At 42.7% G+C, this 18,584-nt stretch overlaps 2 protein-coding genes across 2 annotated transcripts in view; one reads left to right on the top strand and one right to left on the bottom strand.

Moving 5' to 3' along the window:
• Window positions 1-18,584, bottom strand: part of ODF2L (outer dense fiber of sperm tails 2 like) — a 362,976-nt gene that overhangs the window by 240,034 nt on the left and 104,358 nt on the right. The window lies entirely within an intron of this gene.
• LOC125130048 (calcium-activated chloride channel regulator 4-like) overlaps window positions 1-18,584 on the top strand; it is a 42,385-nt gene that overhangs the window by 14,282 nt on the left and 9,519 nt on the right. The window contains exons 7-12 of the mRNA XM_047785406.1: window positions 4,946-5,173; window positions 9,025-9,202; window positions 10,673-10,779; window positions 14,244-14,459; window positions 15,071-15,338; window positions 16,857-17,027. Coding sequence (XP_047641362.1) covers window positions 4,946-5,173; window positions 9,025-9,202; window positions 10,673-10,779; window positions 14,244-14,459; window positions 15,071-15,338; window positions 16,857-17,027 — 1,168 coding nt within the window. The remainder of the gene's footprint in view (window positions 1-4,945; window positions 5,174-9,024; window positions 9,203-10,672; window positions 10,780-14,243; window positions 14,460-15,070; window positions 15,339-16,856; window positions 17,028-18,584) is intronic.

Genomic DNA, 18,584 nt, shown 5'->3' with positions numbered 1-18,584 from the left:
TAGGTAGCTTCTTTGTAGGGATCTGTCCATTTCTTCTCGGTTGTCCATTTTATTGGCATAGTTGCTTGTAGTAGTCTCTTATGATCTTTTGTATCTCTGCGGTGTCAGCTGTAACGTCTTTTTCATTTCTAACTTTATTGATTTGAACCTTCTCCCAGAGTTCCCGTTGTGGCTCAGTGGAAAAGAATCTGACTAGCATCCATGAGGACACAGGTTCGATCCCTGACCTTGCTCAGTGGGTTAAGGATCCAGCGTGGCTGTGAGCTATGATGTAGGTTGCAGATGCAACTTGGATCTGGTGTTGCTGTTGCTGTGGTGTAGACCAGCAGCTGTAGCTCGGATTTGACCCCTAGCATGGAACCTCCATATGCCGCCGGTATGGCCCTAAAAAGACCAAAAACAAAACAAACAAACAAACAAAAAACAAGAAACAAAACTTTCTGCCTTTTTTTCTTGATGAGTCTGACTAAGGGTTTATCAATTTTGTTGATCTTCAGAGAACCAACTTTTGGTTTCACTGATCCTCTCTATTGTTTTCTTTGTCTCTATTTCACTTATTTCTGCTCTGACCTTTATGGTTTCTTTCCTTCTGCTAATTTTGGGCTGTTCTTCCTTCTCTAGATGTTTTAGGTGTAAGATGAGACTTTTCCTGTTTGCTGAGATGAGATGGTGTTGCTCTAAACTTCCCTCTCAAAACTGCTTTTGAAGTGGTCCACAGGTTTTGGATTGTCACATCTTCATTGCCATTTGTCTCTAAGTATCTTTTGATTTCTTCAATGATCCATTGCTTGTTTAGGAGCATACTGTTCAGTTTCCATGAGTTTTTGGGCTGTGCTGTTTTTTGTTTTTTCTCTTGTAGTTGACATCTAGTCTCATAGCATTGTGGTCAGAGAAAATGCTGGAAATAATTTCAATGTGTAAAAATTTACCAAGGCTTGATCTGTGGCCCCAGATGTGATCTATCCTGGAGAACGTTCCATGTGCACTTGAGAAGAATGTACGTTCTGCTGGTTTGGGGTGGAATGTTCTATAAAGGTCAGTCAGGTCTATCTGGTCTAGGGTGCCGTTTAACGCCTGTGTTTCCCGTTGACTTTCTGTCTGGATAATCTGTCCACTGATGTAGGTGGGGTGTTAGAAGTCCCCCATTATGATCGTGTTGCTCAGCGTCCCGTTCCGTGGGTGCTGGCAGCTGCCTTATATGCGGTGGTGCTCCTACACTGGGTGCATGCATACCTGCAGTTGTTGTAACTTCTTGGACCGACCCTTGGATCATTCCCTGGTGTCCTTCGTCTCGTGATTTTCTTTATGTTAAGGTCTATCCTGTATGACACGAACATTGCTCCTCTCATGGTGACTCCATTTGCACGTAATGCCTCTTCCACCCTCACTTTTATTCTGCATGTGCCCTTAGGTCTGAAGTGGGTCTCTTGCAAACAGCCTGTGTATGGGTATTGTTTTTGTATCCATTCAGCCAGTCTGTGTCTTTTGGTTGGAGCATTTAATTCATTTATACTCAATGTAATTATGGACAAATATGGACTTACTGGTATTTTCTTAACTGTTTGGATTGTGATTTTAGGTCTTTTTTTCCCTCCCCTTCCTCTTTTGTTGTCTTCTCCTGTGACTTGCTAACTATTTTTGGTGTTGTGTTTGAATTGCTTTTTTTCTTTGTCCATTATAGTTTTTTGGTTTGTGGTTCCCATTAGATTTTGATATAACCATCTATACATGCTCAGAATTGTTTTTGGTCGCTGATATCTTAATTTCAAATGCACTTTTTTGTTTGTTTGTTTTTTTGTCTTTTTGCCTTTTCTAGGGCCGCTACCCGGGCATATGGAGGTTCCCAGGCTGGGAATCCAATCAGAGCTGTGGCCACCGGCCTACGCCAGAGCCACAGCAACGCGGGATCCGAGCCGCGTCTGCGACCTACACCACAGCTCATAGGAACACCAGATCCTTAATCCACTGAGCGAGGCCAGGGACCAAACCCGCAACCTCATGGTTCCTAGTCGGATTCGTTAACCACTGCACCACCACGGGAACTCCCTCAAATGCACTTTTAATGTTCTGCATTTGTCCCCTTATCATGCTTGCTAGTTTTGATATCATATTTGTCAATGGGTGATTTCCTACGTTTATATTATCTTCGCCTTTACCAGTGAGCTTTCTCATTTGCTATTTTATTGTTTCTAGTTGTGGTTATTCTTTTCTGCCTAGAGACGTTCCTTTAGTAGTTGTCGTAGAGCTGGTTTGGAGGTGCTGAATTCCCTTAACTTTTGCTTGTCTGAAAAGCTCCTGATCTATCAAATCTGAATGAGAGCCTCGCGGGATGGAGTAGCCTTGGTTCTAGGCTCCTCCGCGTCATCAGCCCCTCCACTTCGTGACCTTAAATACATCTTGCCCTCTCTTCTGGCTTGCGAAGTTTCTACTGAAAAATCAGCTGTTATCCTTGCGGGGCTCCCTTGTCTGTTATCTGTGGCCTTTCCCTTGTGGTTTTTAATATTTTTACTTTGTATTTCATTTTGTCAGTTTGATTAGTATGTGTCTTGCTGTGTTTTTCCTTGGGTTTATCTTGCATGGGGTTCTCTGTGCTTCCTCAACTTGAACGAGTTTTTCCTTCCTATATTAGGGAAGTTATTGACTATAATCTCTTCAAACATTTTCTCTAGCCCTTTCTCTCTCTTCTCCTTTTTGAACCTATATTATGGAATGCTGGTACATTTAATGTTGTCCCAGGGGTCTCTTAGACGCTCTTCTGTTCTGTTCATTCTTTTTTCTTTATTATTTTCTGTGGCAGTGATTTCAACCACTCTGTCTTTCACCTCATTTATTCATTCTGCCTCCATTATCCTGCTGTTGATTCCTTCTAGTGTATTTTTTATTTCAAATATTGTGCTATGCATCTTAGTTGGCTTGCTCTCTAAACTCTCTGGCTCTTTGGCAAACACTTCTTGCAACTCCTTGGTCTGTGCCTCCACTCTTTTTCCAGCATCTTGGATCATCTTTACTCTCTTCGCTCTGAATTCTTTTTCAGGTTGATTGTCTACCTCCTCTTCCCTTCCCTGTTTTTATGTATTTTTGTCTTGTTCCTCTGTCTGAAACCTAATTCTTTGTCATCTCACATTGTCTCACTTTCCATATTTATTGTCCCCTTAACAGCAGCAGCTGGTGCCCAGTCCTGGAGTTCTCAGGGGTGGCAGCAGCTTACATGTACCCAGAGCATGCACTGGGAGCAGGATCACACTACCTCTCCAGGAGCCAAGTGGCTGCTAGGGATGGGGTCCACGAGGGAGGTGACAGTGGTTCACGGTTTACAGGATTGCTCTTGTAGCTGGCAGGCAGGGGGAAAAGTGGCTCCTGCAACTCCTTCCATTACCAGGCAGCTCTCAGGACAATCTCCTGTAGCTGGAAAGTCACCAGCTGCTCCTGCAGTCCCTCCCTTTGCTAGGGAGGCACTGGGGCCTGCTCTTTGTAGCTGAGGGGCAAGCAGCACTGTTTGGCCACTCTACAGAGCGCTCTCTGTACCCCCAAGGGTGGGGGCTGCTCCCTAAGTGTTGCTAAAAGGCTTTCTCTGGAGCCGCAGGACCGCACACTCCTGTGGCCCCTCCCTGCCGGGCCACTGGCAGGAGTGCTCTCTGTAGCCACCTCGAAGCTTGTGTCACTCTGCCCATACTCAAGGTCATTTGTGGCTCCTGTGGCCGCAGCAGAACGTATACCACGTTCCAAGGCTAGCTGTCAACATGCATCTCTCCTGCACTCCCCTGCAAGGCTGCTGGCAGGAGCCATGGAGGTTATGCTGGTCCCATGGTCGCTCTGCCTGCCTACCAGGCACTCTTGCCTCCTGTGGCCAGCTGTGGACCCATGCTGCTCGTACTGTTCCCTGGCTATGGAATGTGAACTGCTCTTGTGGTCCCCTGCTGGGCTGCTGGCACTTGTGCTGTTCCGGAGGTGACTCTGCCACTCTGCATTCTCTGCAGCCCTAAGGGCAGGGGCTGCTCCCAGGTGGCTCCTGGAGCTGGAGCAGTAGGTGTCCTGCAGACTGAGAGTGAGCCCAGGGAACAAGGCTGTAACGGTAGACCCCGCCCTTTCACAACAGCACCCCCAAACAACCGCATCTAGCCTCCAAGCCTGATGGGGTTGCCTCAGCTTTTACCCTCAGACCGATCGTCCTACACTCTGGTCCCTTTCTGCACAGCCAACCCAAGTTTTTCCCCGTGTAGCCGGCCCCAGCTCACTCTGAGTCTGATCTCCAAGGCTGGGGTTTCAGTTCCCCACCCCCGGCTGTACCAGCATGCAGTTGGGAGGGTCGGGGCCATAGCCCCGAACGCTTGTGGAGGACGGTTCCCATTTTAACTGCCTCACACCGATTGCTGTGTCCCCTCCACGACACCAAAGCTCCTCCCCTGTCCCGGCTGATCCCCTCGCTGGTGGGGGCACTTCCCAGGTGCAGGAACTTGTCCTCTTTCCAGCTCCCGCCAAGGGGTGCAAGTCCTGTCCAGCTTCCTTTCTCATTGTCTCTTTTTCTTCTTTTTCCTTTCTTTTGTCCTAGCCAGTTTTGCGAAGTTTTTCTTGCTCTATCAGAATCCTGGGGTCTTTGGTTAGTGTTCAGCAAATATTCCCTGCAAATAGTTCTGCATGTAGGTGAGCCTTACATCCTACTGCCCAGCGGATGCTCTTCTCTCCTCCCCGCCAGCTCTTATTTGTGCAGTTTGCAGCCCCAAATCAGCTCTAGTTAAAAGTGTGCGCTCTTTACTGTACTATCATATACCCCACAATACACAGAACTTTATTTTCCAGGTTTAGCACCTCAACCATTTATAATTGCTTTCTTTAATAACACTAAATACTGCCATAGAAAATTCTAACCAACACACATTACATGTGACCTGCTATCATTTGCAGTCAAAACCAACTTGGTTGTTTTTCCTATCCTTTTTTTATTCAGAATCACAATCGCCTAAATCGAATGAACCAAGCAGCCAAGTATTTCCTGCTACAGACCATTGAAAATGGATCCTGGGTGGGCGTAGTCGACTTTGATACTACTGCCCACATCAAAAGTAAGCTAATCCAAATAAAAAGCAACAATGAAAGAAGAAAGCTCTTGGAGAGCTTACCGACAGAAGCTTCAGGAGGAATTTCCATCTGTTCTGGAATTGAATCTGCATTTCAGGTGAAAATTTCTCTGCAAAAATAGTTTGTTTTTCTTAATTTTTAAGGATATTTCTGTGTTAATTTCTACTGTACATATTACTGCCTAACTTTAACATAATTAATTCTAGGAAGCACCGTCCTAAGCAAATAAAAGAAGCTCAATTAATTTTCTTAATGAGTCAGTTCATCTGCAGGTAAATTGATGGGAGAATAGATGTCTATACATTCCCTCTTCCGGAATCTTGTCCTGTTGTCACGCAAAAGTCAGTGCTCAGTAGGAGTTCTGGTTGTGGTTCAGTGGGTTAAGAACCCAATGACGTGTCTGTGAAGATGGGGGTTCAATCCCTAGCTTCCCTCCGTGGGTTAAGGATCTGGCATTGATATGAGCTGTGGTGTATGTCACAGATACAGCTTGAATCCAGCTCTGCTGTGGCTGTGGTGTAGGCCTGTAGCAGCAGCTCCAGTTTGACCCCTCGCCCAGCAACTTCCATGTGCTGCAGGTGTGGCAGCAACAAAGGAAAAAAAGAGAGAAAAAAGTCAATGCTCAATAAATATTTCTTAAATAAATGAATATGATTCAGCCATAGTCACCGATTTCTTTATAGCAGTAAACGAGTTAAAGGCCTAATTCCACGGTGGGCCAATCTTCGTTTTCGTTTCTGTGACATTCTGTGAGGCAACGTGAAGTTACTCTTCTAAAGCAGGTGCAGCAGGAACTGTTAGCCATGCTCAGGGTGAGGAGTACCGGTCAGAGCAGCAGTTTCGGCATCAGAGTACCGGCTCTGCCGCTTACCGGCGAGGTGAGCGAGGCAGAGATTTCAGTCTCTTTTGATTCTCGATGCCTTATCTAGAAAATATAGAAAAATAAGAAGGCCTATCGCATTTCATGATAGGACTATCGTGAAACTTGAGTGAAATGACACATGTTCATACCTAGAAGAAAATTCCTTTTATTTTATGGTAAATATATAATTCACAATAATTATTACGAATCTTATTTTTATCCAGTGGTCAGGTTGAGTTCATAATTACTATTGATGGTATCACTTTCCTGCTTAGAAAGGTTTACTGTCCCCTCATGGTCTATAAAATTAAATCTGAATTACTCATTCTTCATTCTGATATTATTTAGAAGCTTCTCATCCCCTGATAAAACTGCCCTACCCTCTCGCGTCAGCCTTCTTCTCAGTTCTCCCTCCCAAGGCTCTATGCCCCAACCAATCCACTGTACATTGCCCTCCAAGCACACTGGGTACTAACAGCCTCCACACTTTTGTCCAAGCAGTTCCTTTGCCAAAAGTGCTCCCTGCTTTCTCATCTTTGCATGTTAAAATTCTACCAGTTCTTCAAAATCCTTGCTCCTTCCTATAACTTCTCCTGCTACTCCCACCTTTATTTAATCTCCCTCTTCTACTGCCTTTCAGTGCAGCTTCCTAATATGAAGTCCTGGGTTCAAACCCCAATTGTCACCTACTGATTCGTGATCTTAAGCACAATTCTTCACCTCCCTAGTCCTCGATTATTTCATTAGAAAGGGGATGATAAAAGCTAGCACATAGGATTGCTCATGTTTTTATTTATTTGGCATGTGTTTGGTCTGGCAAAGCCAAGTGTAGGAGACACAGGGTTAAAACAAATTCTCTGCTATTTCAATGGGGGCAACTAATGAATGAATAAGCAAATTTTAAAAATTCATTACAGATTGCAGGGCAAGTGTTATGAAGGAACTAAAAAAAGTAATGTGATAAAGAATTACTGGGACTAGGATCCATGAGGACACGGGTTTGATCCCTGGCCTCCCTCAGTGGGTTAAGGATCCAGCGTTGCTGTGAGCTGTGGTGTAGGTCACAGATGTGGCTCAGATCCCATGCTTCTGTGGCTGTGGTGTAGGCTGGCAGCTTCAGTTCTGAGTGGAGCCCTAGCTGGGAACTTCCATATGCTGAAAATGCAGCCCTTAATAAAAAAAAATATATATATATATACTGGAAAAAAGAGTGAAGCAGAGAAGCTTCTCTCTCCAATGGCTATATTTGAGCTAAAACTTGAAGGATAAGAAGGAGTCAGTTGTTAAAGAAAAAAGGAAAGTGCAAATGTCTCATGGAAAGGGGTAGAAAGTGAGTTATTCTACGAGAGGTTCTAGTAATGCTGCAGTTTGGTAAACGGGGGACCATGAAATGTTGGAGGGCTAGACAAGAGCCGGGTCTTTCAAAATTTCAAAACCTATGATAGGAGATTTGGATTTTATCTTAAGTATAATACAAAGCTGCCGAAGGGTTTTAAGCATCAGAGAGACGTGATCAATTTATGCTTTAGGAAGATGACTCTAGTTGCCCTGGTTTTTGACGATGAGTCTGAAAGATCATATGGAACAAGGGTCATGGTAGGGAGACAGGTCGGAGCTTGAACTCAGATGAAATGACAGCGTATAAATCACATTTAATACACAGCGAAGGCACAGCAAATGATCGTGGTATATACACATATTTGGTCTTTTCAGGGCCACACCTGTGCATCTGGAAGTTCACAGGCTAGAGGTCGAATCGGAGCTGTAGCTGCGGCCTTCAGCACGGCCAGAGCAACACAGGCTCCAAGGCATGGTCGCAGCGTCCTCTGACACCAGGTCTAGAAGGAATTTCTACATTCCAAGCCCACTTTTGCAATTTTTTATATACTTCCACCCTTCCATTCTATGCCCATAAAAGCCCTTGCTAATCCATCACGGCATTTTTCTTCCTCTTGGCCTGGACTCAGTTTCTCAAAGATGTTCCAAGAAGCCACTACCATTAAAATTATCAGAGAAATCAAAATGTAGTTGCCATATTGGGCTAAGTTTTTTATATCCAACGTATTAGATACCCAGTATTAAAAATGTGAATTTTCACACTGCTTAGCTATGGAGTTTAATGTAGGAAAAGGGTTCAAACCACATAAAGAACTTGATAAATGTGATTAATGTATTCTTTGACCACTCTCTATCTGCATAACCCTATGAGAATTATTTTTGGAGGTAAAACAAAAGTTGCGTGACAAAAAATTACATAACAATTACCTATCCTCGAGATGCTTACAAGTTTCCATACTTTTATTTAGGAGCTACTGAGGGTTTCCTAATTTGAAATTTGTGAACTACTTAACATTTTTTCTAAAGGTTATGCATTGACTTTTTAACACTGTGGTGGATTTTTAATCCATTTAGCTATATAGGCAATTGACTTTATACACCAAAGAATTTTTCAGAGGGTAGTCTAGTTAAAGAAAGCAGAGAGGAAGTGTTTCCACTGTGGCTTAGAAGGTTAAGAACCTGACTGGTATCCATGAGGATGCAGGTTCAATCTCTGGCCTCACTCAGTGGATTAAAGATCTGTGGCATTGCCACAATTGTGGTGTAGGTCTCAGTCGCAGCTTGGATCTGGCATTACTGTAGCTTTGGTGTAGGCTGGCAGCTGCAGCGCCAGCTTGACCCCTAGCCTGAGAACTTCCACATGCTGCAGGAAAAAAAAAGTAGAAGAAGAAGAAGAAATAAAGCAAGCAGAGAGGTATTCAATGCCACTTAGCTAACTTCTATCTTTGATGTCTGATTGACCTGAGCTCCCTAGACTGAACTGTCATTGCTGTTTAGCCCCAGGGGATTCTCCACAACCCTGTTTCCAGAAAACTACATTCGCACAAACACTCCCTGTGGCAGGGGTACAGAAATTAAAAGTCATGTAATTCCTCAAGAGGTTGACTGTAGGTTATATCATCTTAAAGGAGAGCTTTTCTCATCTATTCTGCAGTTTTCTTTATTTCCTCTGATGTTTTTCTCGACTCCCCATGAATTCATTTGATTTAGGGATACCTGATAAGTAATGCCCTGGATTATGTTTGCAGGTAATTAAAGAAATATATCCTCAAGTAGATGGATCTGAAATAATGCTAGTGGTTGCTGGGGAGGACAAAAATATACGAAACTGCATGGACAGAGTGAAACAAAGTGGGGCCATCATTCATTCTATTGCTCTCGGGCCAAATGCGGAGCCAGCAGTCGCAGAAATGAGCGCCGTAACAGGTAAAATACGACCTATACATTCTAGACCTTCGACAGCAACGCATACATGCAGAGGCTGACAGTTTGGCAACTTCTTTTAAGTTCAACTCTGAAGGTGCTGTGCCAGGAGCTTGGGGCCAGAGTTAAGCCAGACCTGATCTCTCTTCCTAAGGCCCTCCCAGTCCAGCTGGCTGCAGAGACAAACAAAACTACTAATGAGCAGCATAATCAGATTACACTCCTCTGTAACAGGAGACGTACAGAGGAGGCAGTGCTATGTGAGCAGAGGAAGCCATCAAGTCTCACAGGGCTGTACAGAGTCAGGGAAAGAAGGCATGAGAGACAAGGTGACTTTTAAGCTTCACCTTGAATAAGATGCTGACTTTTGCTGGAGGATAAAGGGGTGAGAGAAGATGATAAGGTCACGAGCAAAAAAAAAAAAAATCCTGTTGAGATGACAATGTAAGACGCATTGAAGGATCTTGAGAACCCACGAGGCTGAGGGCGGGAGGAGCAGGCTGACCGAGGCCGAGGCTCTGCAGATCCTCAGTCCGAGTGACGCTCCCCAGGAAAGCAGGTGCTGTGCAGCTGCTAGTCTAGATGCACAGCTGTGCGAGGAGAGGGACTACACGTGGTCAGGGCCTTCCCAGGCATGGTTCAGAACACATGTTTTAAACTGTCAGGATGATCTGGGAAGAGCACTGTGAGTATCAATTTTTGAACTGGCTTCAATGTTACCAAACTCACATTTGCTTTTACATACTGGCTGGTACAAACTCCCATCATTTTTAGACAAGATCGGGTGTGTGCAGGGTGGTGTGGCGTGGACGCCATCATTTTTTACAGTGCTTTCGTGGCCACTGTAATCTATTTTGTCTCAAGTAGCCCCCAAAGTAGGCCTGTTCTGGACTTGTCTCCATGGCTTCCCCGCTGTCCGTCTCCTCACTGACAGCCATTGTCAGGATGTCTCCACCCTGCAGTTCTGCAGCCTTTCTAACTTTCTGATTCTGATCTGCACTCGCTGGAAAATCCGAAGGCCACCATATCAATGTACATCTTAAATAAAAGTGAATACTTCCTCTCAAGGGATGTGAAGGCTGCGAAATTTTTTTTAAATTTTGAGTGTTGGGCCAAACGTGTGGCATGTGGAAGCTCCAGGGCCAGAACCCGAGCCACTGCAGAGACCCCACCACGTAGTTATGCTGTTCGACGCAGGGGAAGAGTCCTGCGAATTTTAATACGTGGAATTGAAACATCTTTCTAGTATTCTATGGCTATTTGATGCATTTCAACCAGAAGGTTCCCAGATAAGTGGGATGCAAAGATACCCAATGAATCAACGTTCGGAATTAATCTTTAACCTAATCTGATTTTGGTCTGTTTCAATAATACTTAGCCAAGACTGTCATTTCTCTATATTATTACTAATCACTAAAATGCAACAGTACTTATCTCCTAGAAAGTAACTCTGTTAATGCATTTACAATTTAGGAGGGATGCATGTCTACACTACAGATCAGGGTGAAAGCAGGGGCCTCACTGACGCTCTCTGGACCTTCGGATCAGGAAACACCAATTCGCCCCAGCACGCTCTTCAGGTCAGAGGTCCCACGCCTGGGCTTTTCATGTTTGCACTTAGTCATAAACAAGAAAGAGAACTTTATAGTCTCATGTTTTAAGTTCTATGTTTTTCTCATAGTAAAGTTTTAATTAAAATCAAGGCTTTAATTTGAAATTATTCACCCACTTACACAGCGAAATTAGAGCTTATGGTGAGTGAATATAGCAGTAAGTGATTTGAAAGTAGAAAGCAAAATATACCCAAAAAAGCATGTCCAAAATTCTGGTTAATGTAAATAAGTATTATTTACCATTTAATAAGCCAATGTATAAAATTAATCCACCTATATTTTTTTCTATATAGATTTTCCCGTTAGTTTCCATTTTTATGGATGGGTAGACTGGGGATTGCCGTCTGTATTTTACCATGGATGTAAACCAGATTTTCACATAATGAAAGTGGTAGCGCTAAGTTAAAATATGAAATCAAGACCAGGGCAAGTCCCTTAAACCCTTCCTGTCTCATTTCCTCATTGGAATATGAAACTATATGATACCTCTGAGCTAAAATTCCTAGGGACTTATTATTAACTTTTAAGCTTTTGAAACTTAGATGGTTAAAAAATTGTGACTTTCTAGCCTTTCAATTTATGTGAATCAAATAAATAAATTATAAATTTAAAGGACTGTGAACAAATAGCACAGGCAGATATAGCAATTTTTATTTTTCTTTTCCCATAGGGGTTATATTTTAAAATATAAACTTTTAATATAAATATTTAACTCAAAACTTGGAGTTTCCATTGTGGCTCAGTGGGGTAAAAACCCAACATAGTGTTCATGGGGATGCAGGTTCAATACCTAGCCTCGATCAGTGGATTAAGTATCCAGCATTGTTGCAAGCTACGGTGTACGTTGCAGATGCAGCTTGGATATGGTGTGGCTGTGGCTGTGGCTTAGGCCTCAGCTGCAGCTCTGATTCAACTTCTAGACTGGAAACTTCAATGTGCCACAGGTGTGGCAGTAAAAAGAAAAAAACAAAATGAAAAAACAAACAAAAAATAACATCAAACCCTAATAATGTCAAATTTTCCCTCCCAAAGTTGGATTTGTCCAATAATACAGCACCCATTATTCCAGGAATTCATTAAAAAATATCATACTTCCATGTACCCACCCATCTTGCCCCAACACTTGACAGCTGTGAAAGAGATTCAAACAAATGTACCCCAGAACTTGGCTTAGGGAAGAAAGAATATACTTTGGAAAATAGTTGAATGGAAAAAAAGAGAGTGAATAATTATTGCATACCTATTATTTTAGTTATTTTCTTGCCTCTTCAACAATTTTTTTCCACTGGCTTTTTATATTTACCCTTCTGAATTGAACTCCTTTTTCCAACTTCCGTGTCTCAACAGTACTGTGTTACTTAAGATTCAAAAACTTTGAGTAAACTCGGATTCTTCTCCATTCATATCCCATGTATCATGTCACCACAGCCTGTTTCCTTCAAAATACATTTTATAAAATTCTGTTTCTCTCTATATCCATTTCCACCGCCTCTACTGTTACCTTTTGTCAAGACTGCTGTCTTCCCTCTTCCAGTTCATCAAATCACTGCCTTAAACTTGCCACGGTCATCTGTTTTCCTCTACTGTCCAACACAAGCAGGATGTGAGGGCAGATCATGTGTTCAGTTTGGTCAGGTGATCTGGCCCAGAGACACCCTGCAAACTTGTACAAGTTGGTGCGGAAATCTAGTGTGGAAAGAAAATAGAGTAAAAACTGAAGGAGAGTGGGGGTTATTTCTGAGATTGTCAACCTGGTTGACTAAAGAATGATGAGACAACAGATGAAATTGAGAAGAAAGAAGGGAGAACTGATTTTGAATATATTATTTTGAGTTGTGTTTGAGCCTTGGTAACTTTGACTAGTTGGTGGGATATTTAAATGGAATTCTCAAAAGGCTGTTAACAGTGTAAAAGCAGAATATGGGAAATCAGCCAGAAAGGAAACATTTGCATAAAGATGATGCTCAGTTTTGAGCATGGAGTTTTTGAAGAGTGTGGAGGAGCAGGCAGAAATTTCCGCTCCCCTCATTTGTAGTATCTGTAGCAAGTTTTTAAATAATGAAATACGAAGGAAAGGCTGAATCCTACGAGTGATTTTTACGATCCCCTAGTGCGCTTAAGTAGCCAAACCTCTATTTCTTTATTAGATTTTCCTGGTAAGAGTCTAAAAATGTTATTCACATTGATATATAACTTGATAATAACGCTTTTTCACTCAGAGACTTTACAGAAGACTGAGGTTTTTGTCAAAGCAATCATGTTTGAAGGGTGGAATTCACTCTCTTCCTTCAGAATTGAAGCAAAGGTGGGTTTAGGACTGAGTCGGGCTGGAAGTGGGACTTGCCATTGTCCCCGAAATGACATTCTCCCAGGAAATGCCTACTTGGTCACTAGATAAGGTTGACTCTTCCTAAGAACTATTTACAAAGGTTTTGAAAAACTTTTAATTCAAGTTCTTCCCAGAGATAGTCCCGTCTTTCATTGACTTTCTTCTCAGGACTCCAGTTTACAAAGGCAATTGTTTGCCATCTATGTCTTCTTGAATGTATTTACTCCATCACATGGGGCTATTATCATATGTGAAAAATTTCTTTGAGGGTTCACACTGGGGGGAGTTCCTTGGTGGTCTGGTGTTGGGATTTGACATGTTCACTGCAGCCCAGGATCAATCCCTGCTCTGGGAACTGAGATCCCATGTCAAGTGGCCCACGCAGTGCCCCTCCCCCCAAAAAACCCAGAATATTTCACATTAGGAAAAGACCAATGAAAGGTTTTCTCAATTATTTGCTAGTCCTCATTTTAAAAAATATTGGTGGGGGTGGTGAGCCAGCAGCATGTAGAAGTTACCTAGTCAGGGATCAAACTCACACCACAGCAGAGACAAGGCTGGATCCTTAACCTGCTCAGCCACCATGGAACTCCCATTGCTAGTCCTTATTTTCACCTTGAGGGCCTCCTCACTATGTCTCTACTCAAATACTCTACGCACCAATCAGTATTTTGGGGGGACATCATGAAGATGGGCAAATGCACTCTCACAACGTTCAGACACACACACACACACACACACACACACACACACACCCCTACAGACAATTCTCTGAGGCTGCAGCACACTTTAATGCTAAAGCCTAGAGTGCCTGCCATGACAACAAAGAAAGAAATAGCAAGGCCATACCTTCAACCGTAAAGCCCATTCTCTTGCTCTAATGTTTTTGTTGTACCCTGTCCTGTCTCAGACCCTATATTTCCATACTTTCTCTCTGACAACTGTCATATCCTAATCAGCTTTCAGAGAACTTGCAAGACTATGGTAATATGTCATATTTAAGCTTCCTCTCAGGTCAGAAAGTAAGAATTACGTTAAAAGAGAAGAGAGAATAAAATTACTCTCTTCTCTAGTTACTAACTTTTAAAATATATTTAAACAGCTTGAAAGTAAGGGATTAATGCTCATCAGTAACCCCTGGATGAATGGCACAATAATAATTGACAGCACTGTGGGAAAGGACACATTCTGTCTCGTCACGTGGGACAAACAGCCTCCCAGTATTTCTCTCTGGGACCCTAGTGGAACACCAAGGGGAAATTTCACAGTGGACGAAGATTCCAAAATGGCCTATCTCAGTATTCCAGGAACTGCAAAGGTAAGCGAGCAGCTTTTGGACTTCTCTGTTTAAAATTTTTTCAAAATCTAAAAAAAAAAAATTGTTTAATGTCATAAAAATAATTTAACTGACTGCCAAAGATTGTGTCATTATGAAAATTATGAGAAAATACAGTGTGCTTTCTACCATTGTGTAATCCTAAAAAAATTAGGTGGGAGGAAAAAAGAAGAAAGAACTGATACATAAGGAAGAAGGGAGAAGAGAGCAAAATACAGGTTGAGCAAGAAGGAAGTAAATGCGGGGAGAGTCTTTTCGACACAGTGTAGTGGTGTCACTATGACCGCCTTCCTAATGAAGCCCAGCCAGGATTAGCCAGTTTGTGTGCTCTGAGACCTAAGGATAATGGCCAAAGAGAAGGAAAATGTTCAAGGTTTATATTTTCCACCAGACACTCACCAGGGAGAGACGCTGTGCTTGACAGTGGGGCAGGTGTCCTGTCTGAACTGCCACGGCTCTCATCTGCGGGATGTTGCACAAAGCCAAACAGAACTTGATTTTATACCACACTTAGAAGACATACTTTAGGACTGGATAATGGAAACACAATAGCATGATATTGGATTTTTACTATATTTCCCCTGAATTTTTAGGTGGGTGTTTGGACTTACAGTCTTCAAGCAAAAGCAAACCCAGAAACATTAACAATTACAGTAAATTCCCGGGCAGCAAATTCTGCTGTGCCCCCAATCACAGTGAATGCTAAAATGAATAAAGACACAAGCAGCTTCCCCAGCCCAATGATTGTCTATGCAGAAATTCTACAAGGGGATATCCCCGTTCTCGGAGCCAATGTGACTGCTTTCATCGAATCGGATAATGGGAAAACAGAAGTTTTGGAACTTTTGGATAACGGTGCAGGTAATTCACAAGCTTTTAGGAATAAACCTATATTTTCTCAAGTCAGGATATGTTATGGGGTCCCTGCAGCGGTGCGGGGCAGAGGGACAGGCACCAGAAGAACGGATGCAGGTTATGGATAAGCAGCGAGCCTAGCAGGACAGTCCATCCAGGGAAGGCCTACAAGATGATGTGCAAGTGTCTTGCACATGGTTAGCACTCAATAAACGTTACTGACTGTCATTAGTATTTGTCATCTAGACAACCAATGCCTGTCGTCATATAGTAAGGCCTCATCGAGAGACTGCAGGCAACATAAAGAACTCTGAACACGTGTTTCTTGGAGGCACATCATCCATAAAGTCTGGCCAGGAAGGGTAAAGCACCAGCAGCAGATGAAATTATCTTGTGGAACTCAGCCTCCTACCCAGGAAGTGGGGACAGGCAGGAATAATGTCCGATAGCTGGGACGCGTGCTTGCGACTCCTGGGGACTAAAGCCCAAGAACGGCAGTCCTGCCGGAGAGGGAGAGGGGCTCATCACAGGGGAGCCAAACACCAGATCTGACAACCAGAAGGAAAATTCATTGTTGGCCATGGTCAACGTGGCTGACTCCTTGGTCTACATGGACGACTGATGCTTAAAGATAAATGAAAGAGGACTAGTGTCCATGAGGATGGACTCAGTCCCAGGCCTCGCTCAGTGGGTTAAGGATCCGGTGCTGCTGCAAGCTGCGGTGTAGGTCACAGATGCGGCCTAGATCCTGTGTTACCGTGGCTGTTTCTTAGGCAGGCAGCTGCAGCTCTGATTTGTCCTCTAGCCTGGGAACTTCCTTATGCCACAGGTGCAGCCCTAAAATGGAAAAAGAAAGAAGAAGAAAAACCCCTGAGAAAGATGTTTGAAATTTAGTGACTAATTCCAATGCTAGTGATGACGTGTTTCTTAGAGGCACGAGCCATATCACAATATTCCTGAGCTCCCCAAAATATTTACTCTAATAGTAAAAGTTTCTCATTGTCAGACCGGAGAGTTGATGAATTAGGAGAGCAATAGCTGTAAAAATAAGGCTAGGTAGGTATTTTTTAGTCGACTAGGATGGGAATTAACTCCTAAGCAAAGATATTTTCTTTAGTGGAGTCCTTGTGATTTGAACAGAGAAATGGTATAACGAGTTTAGATAAAGCAAGCAAAAGTAGGCTCTGTGGCTGAGAAATCGATGGGGGAGACTGTAATAAGCTGAATATAAAGCGACAGGGGCCACAAAAGTGATGTATTTATTTTACATACATATTTATCTGTGTTTGAGTAACATATACATATATATGTGTACATAGAGTCTTTCATGATACCTCAAAGATATCCATTCAACAAGACATTTTCTTCTGGAAAAGCATAATGGAAATATGCTCTAAGGGGCCAGTTTGAAGGGGGGCCCAACCTAGAGTGAATGCTTATAAAGGCCACAGCCTTGACCTAGAAAATACACAAATTTCTACTTTTCTTTGCAATAATAATTTATTCCTTCATTTATATAACAAGGTGCTGATTCTTTCAAGAATGATGGTGTCTACTCCAGATATTTTACAACTTATCAAGAAAATGGCAAATATAGCTTAAAAGTACAGGCTGCTGGAAAAGCAAAAACTGTCACGAGAAGCTTAAGGCATCTACCAAATAGAGGCACATATATACCTGGCTGGGTAGTGAGCGGTGAGTAACCCAGTGATGTCCTGAATAATTACTAGTTGATATGATTAAGCCTTCAAACATTGTATAACCCAAAATACAGCATTTCGTATTTCTGAACGCAAGTTCTCAGTCAGACTGGGATATGCCTCCAAATTAACCTAAGCATTAGTACAGTGGCTGGCACCTAGTAAGCATTCAATAAACGTCGTTTTGAGCACCTACTTATGTTAATAATAATAAGCCTAACCTTCACTCGATCTGAATAAATCAGGCCCAGGTGTCGTGAGCCTAAGCGAAGCAGAACTGAGCCTTCAGACCACGTGTGCTGTGGAAGATCAGTCCAGGAAACCTATGTGGCGCAGGGTGGCGACACGGACTGACAGCACATTCTTGGTGGAGAGACATCAGGGAAGACAGAGGAGTAGGAACCGCCAGGCATCCATCTTCCTACCTAGACAACCATGGTGCTGGAAGAACACAACTGATGTGGCCATTCTGGGGCGCTAGAGTCTTATTGGAAGGTTTGCGGCTTCCAGGAGAAGGCTTACACGAAAAATCATGATTGATTCTGGTTCATTTCAGCTCTTAGACCAGGCAGGCAACCTTTCCAGATTTCTGGAGTGATCGTCACGTGGCTTGTGGGAGCCAGACAGGACAATAAAAACATGTCCTTCAAATACCACAAATCACTACCTCTGATCTCGAAGGTGCAGATGCAGAAGCAGACTGCCAGTGTTGCCGCCCCTCTGCCTGAAGCGACTTCCAGGGAATTTAAAAGGACAGAGTCTCTTTTTTTCCCCTTCATTTCTCCTTTTTACCCTTTTGGAAACAAGCCACTTAAGAATTAGAATATTCAAAAGTAACCACATATACGGAGAATATAGAAATCATTATACATGCCCAGGGAAAGATACAGGCTCAGAAAAGACCTAAGAAGATTAAGTCGACACCTCAAGCTAATCTCTAGCCCAGAGACACCCTACAACAATTTCTTAGGAACAGAAACCCCTGGACAATGGGAAGAATCTGATGTTTAGAGTCACCACATTTTAAAACCCAAATGTCCAATCTTCAACATAATATCATAAGGCATACAAAGAAGCAGTAAATTAAAAATAAGTCAAAGGGGGAGTTCCCACCGTGGCTCTGCAGAAACAAATCTAACCAGCATACAGGAGAATGCAGGTTCAATCCCTGACCTTGCTCAGTGGGTTAAGGATCCTGCATTGCTGTGGCTGTAATGTAGGCTCTGATTTGACTCCTAGACTGGGAATCTCCATATGTTCTCGGTGTGGCCCCAAAAAAAAAAAAGACCAAAAATTAAAATAAAAATAAGTCAAAGGAAAAAAAATACATCAACAGGAATTATCTCTGAGGAAGACCAGCTGGGAGGCTGATTAGACAGATATTTTTAAACTACTTTGTAAAAGATTCTCAAATTGCTCAAGGAAGTCATGGACAAACTCAAGAAAATAATGCTTGAACAAAATTAAAATATCAGTAAAGAGATAGAAAACATTAAAATGACCCCCAAAGAAATTCCATAACTAAAAACTACAATAAGTGAATTTTTAAAAT

This window comes from Phacochoerus africanus, chromosome 6 (assembly GCF_016906955.1).
Source record: "Phacochoerus africanus isolate WHEZ1 chromosome 6, ROS_Pafr_v1, whole genome shotgun sequence".
NCBI lineage: Eukaryota > Metazoa > Chordata > Mammalia > Artiodactyla > Suidae > Phacochoerus > Phacochoerus africanus.
Note: the sequence above shows the minus strand (reverse complement) of the source record. Positions and strands in the feature narration are given on the sequence as shown.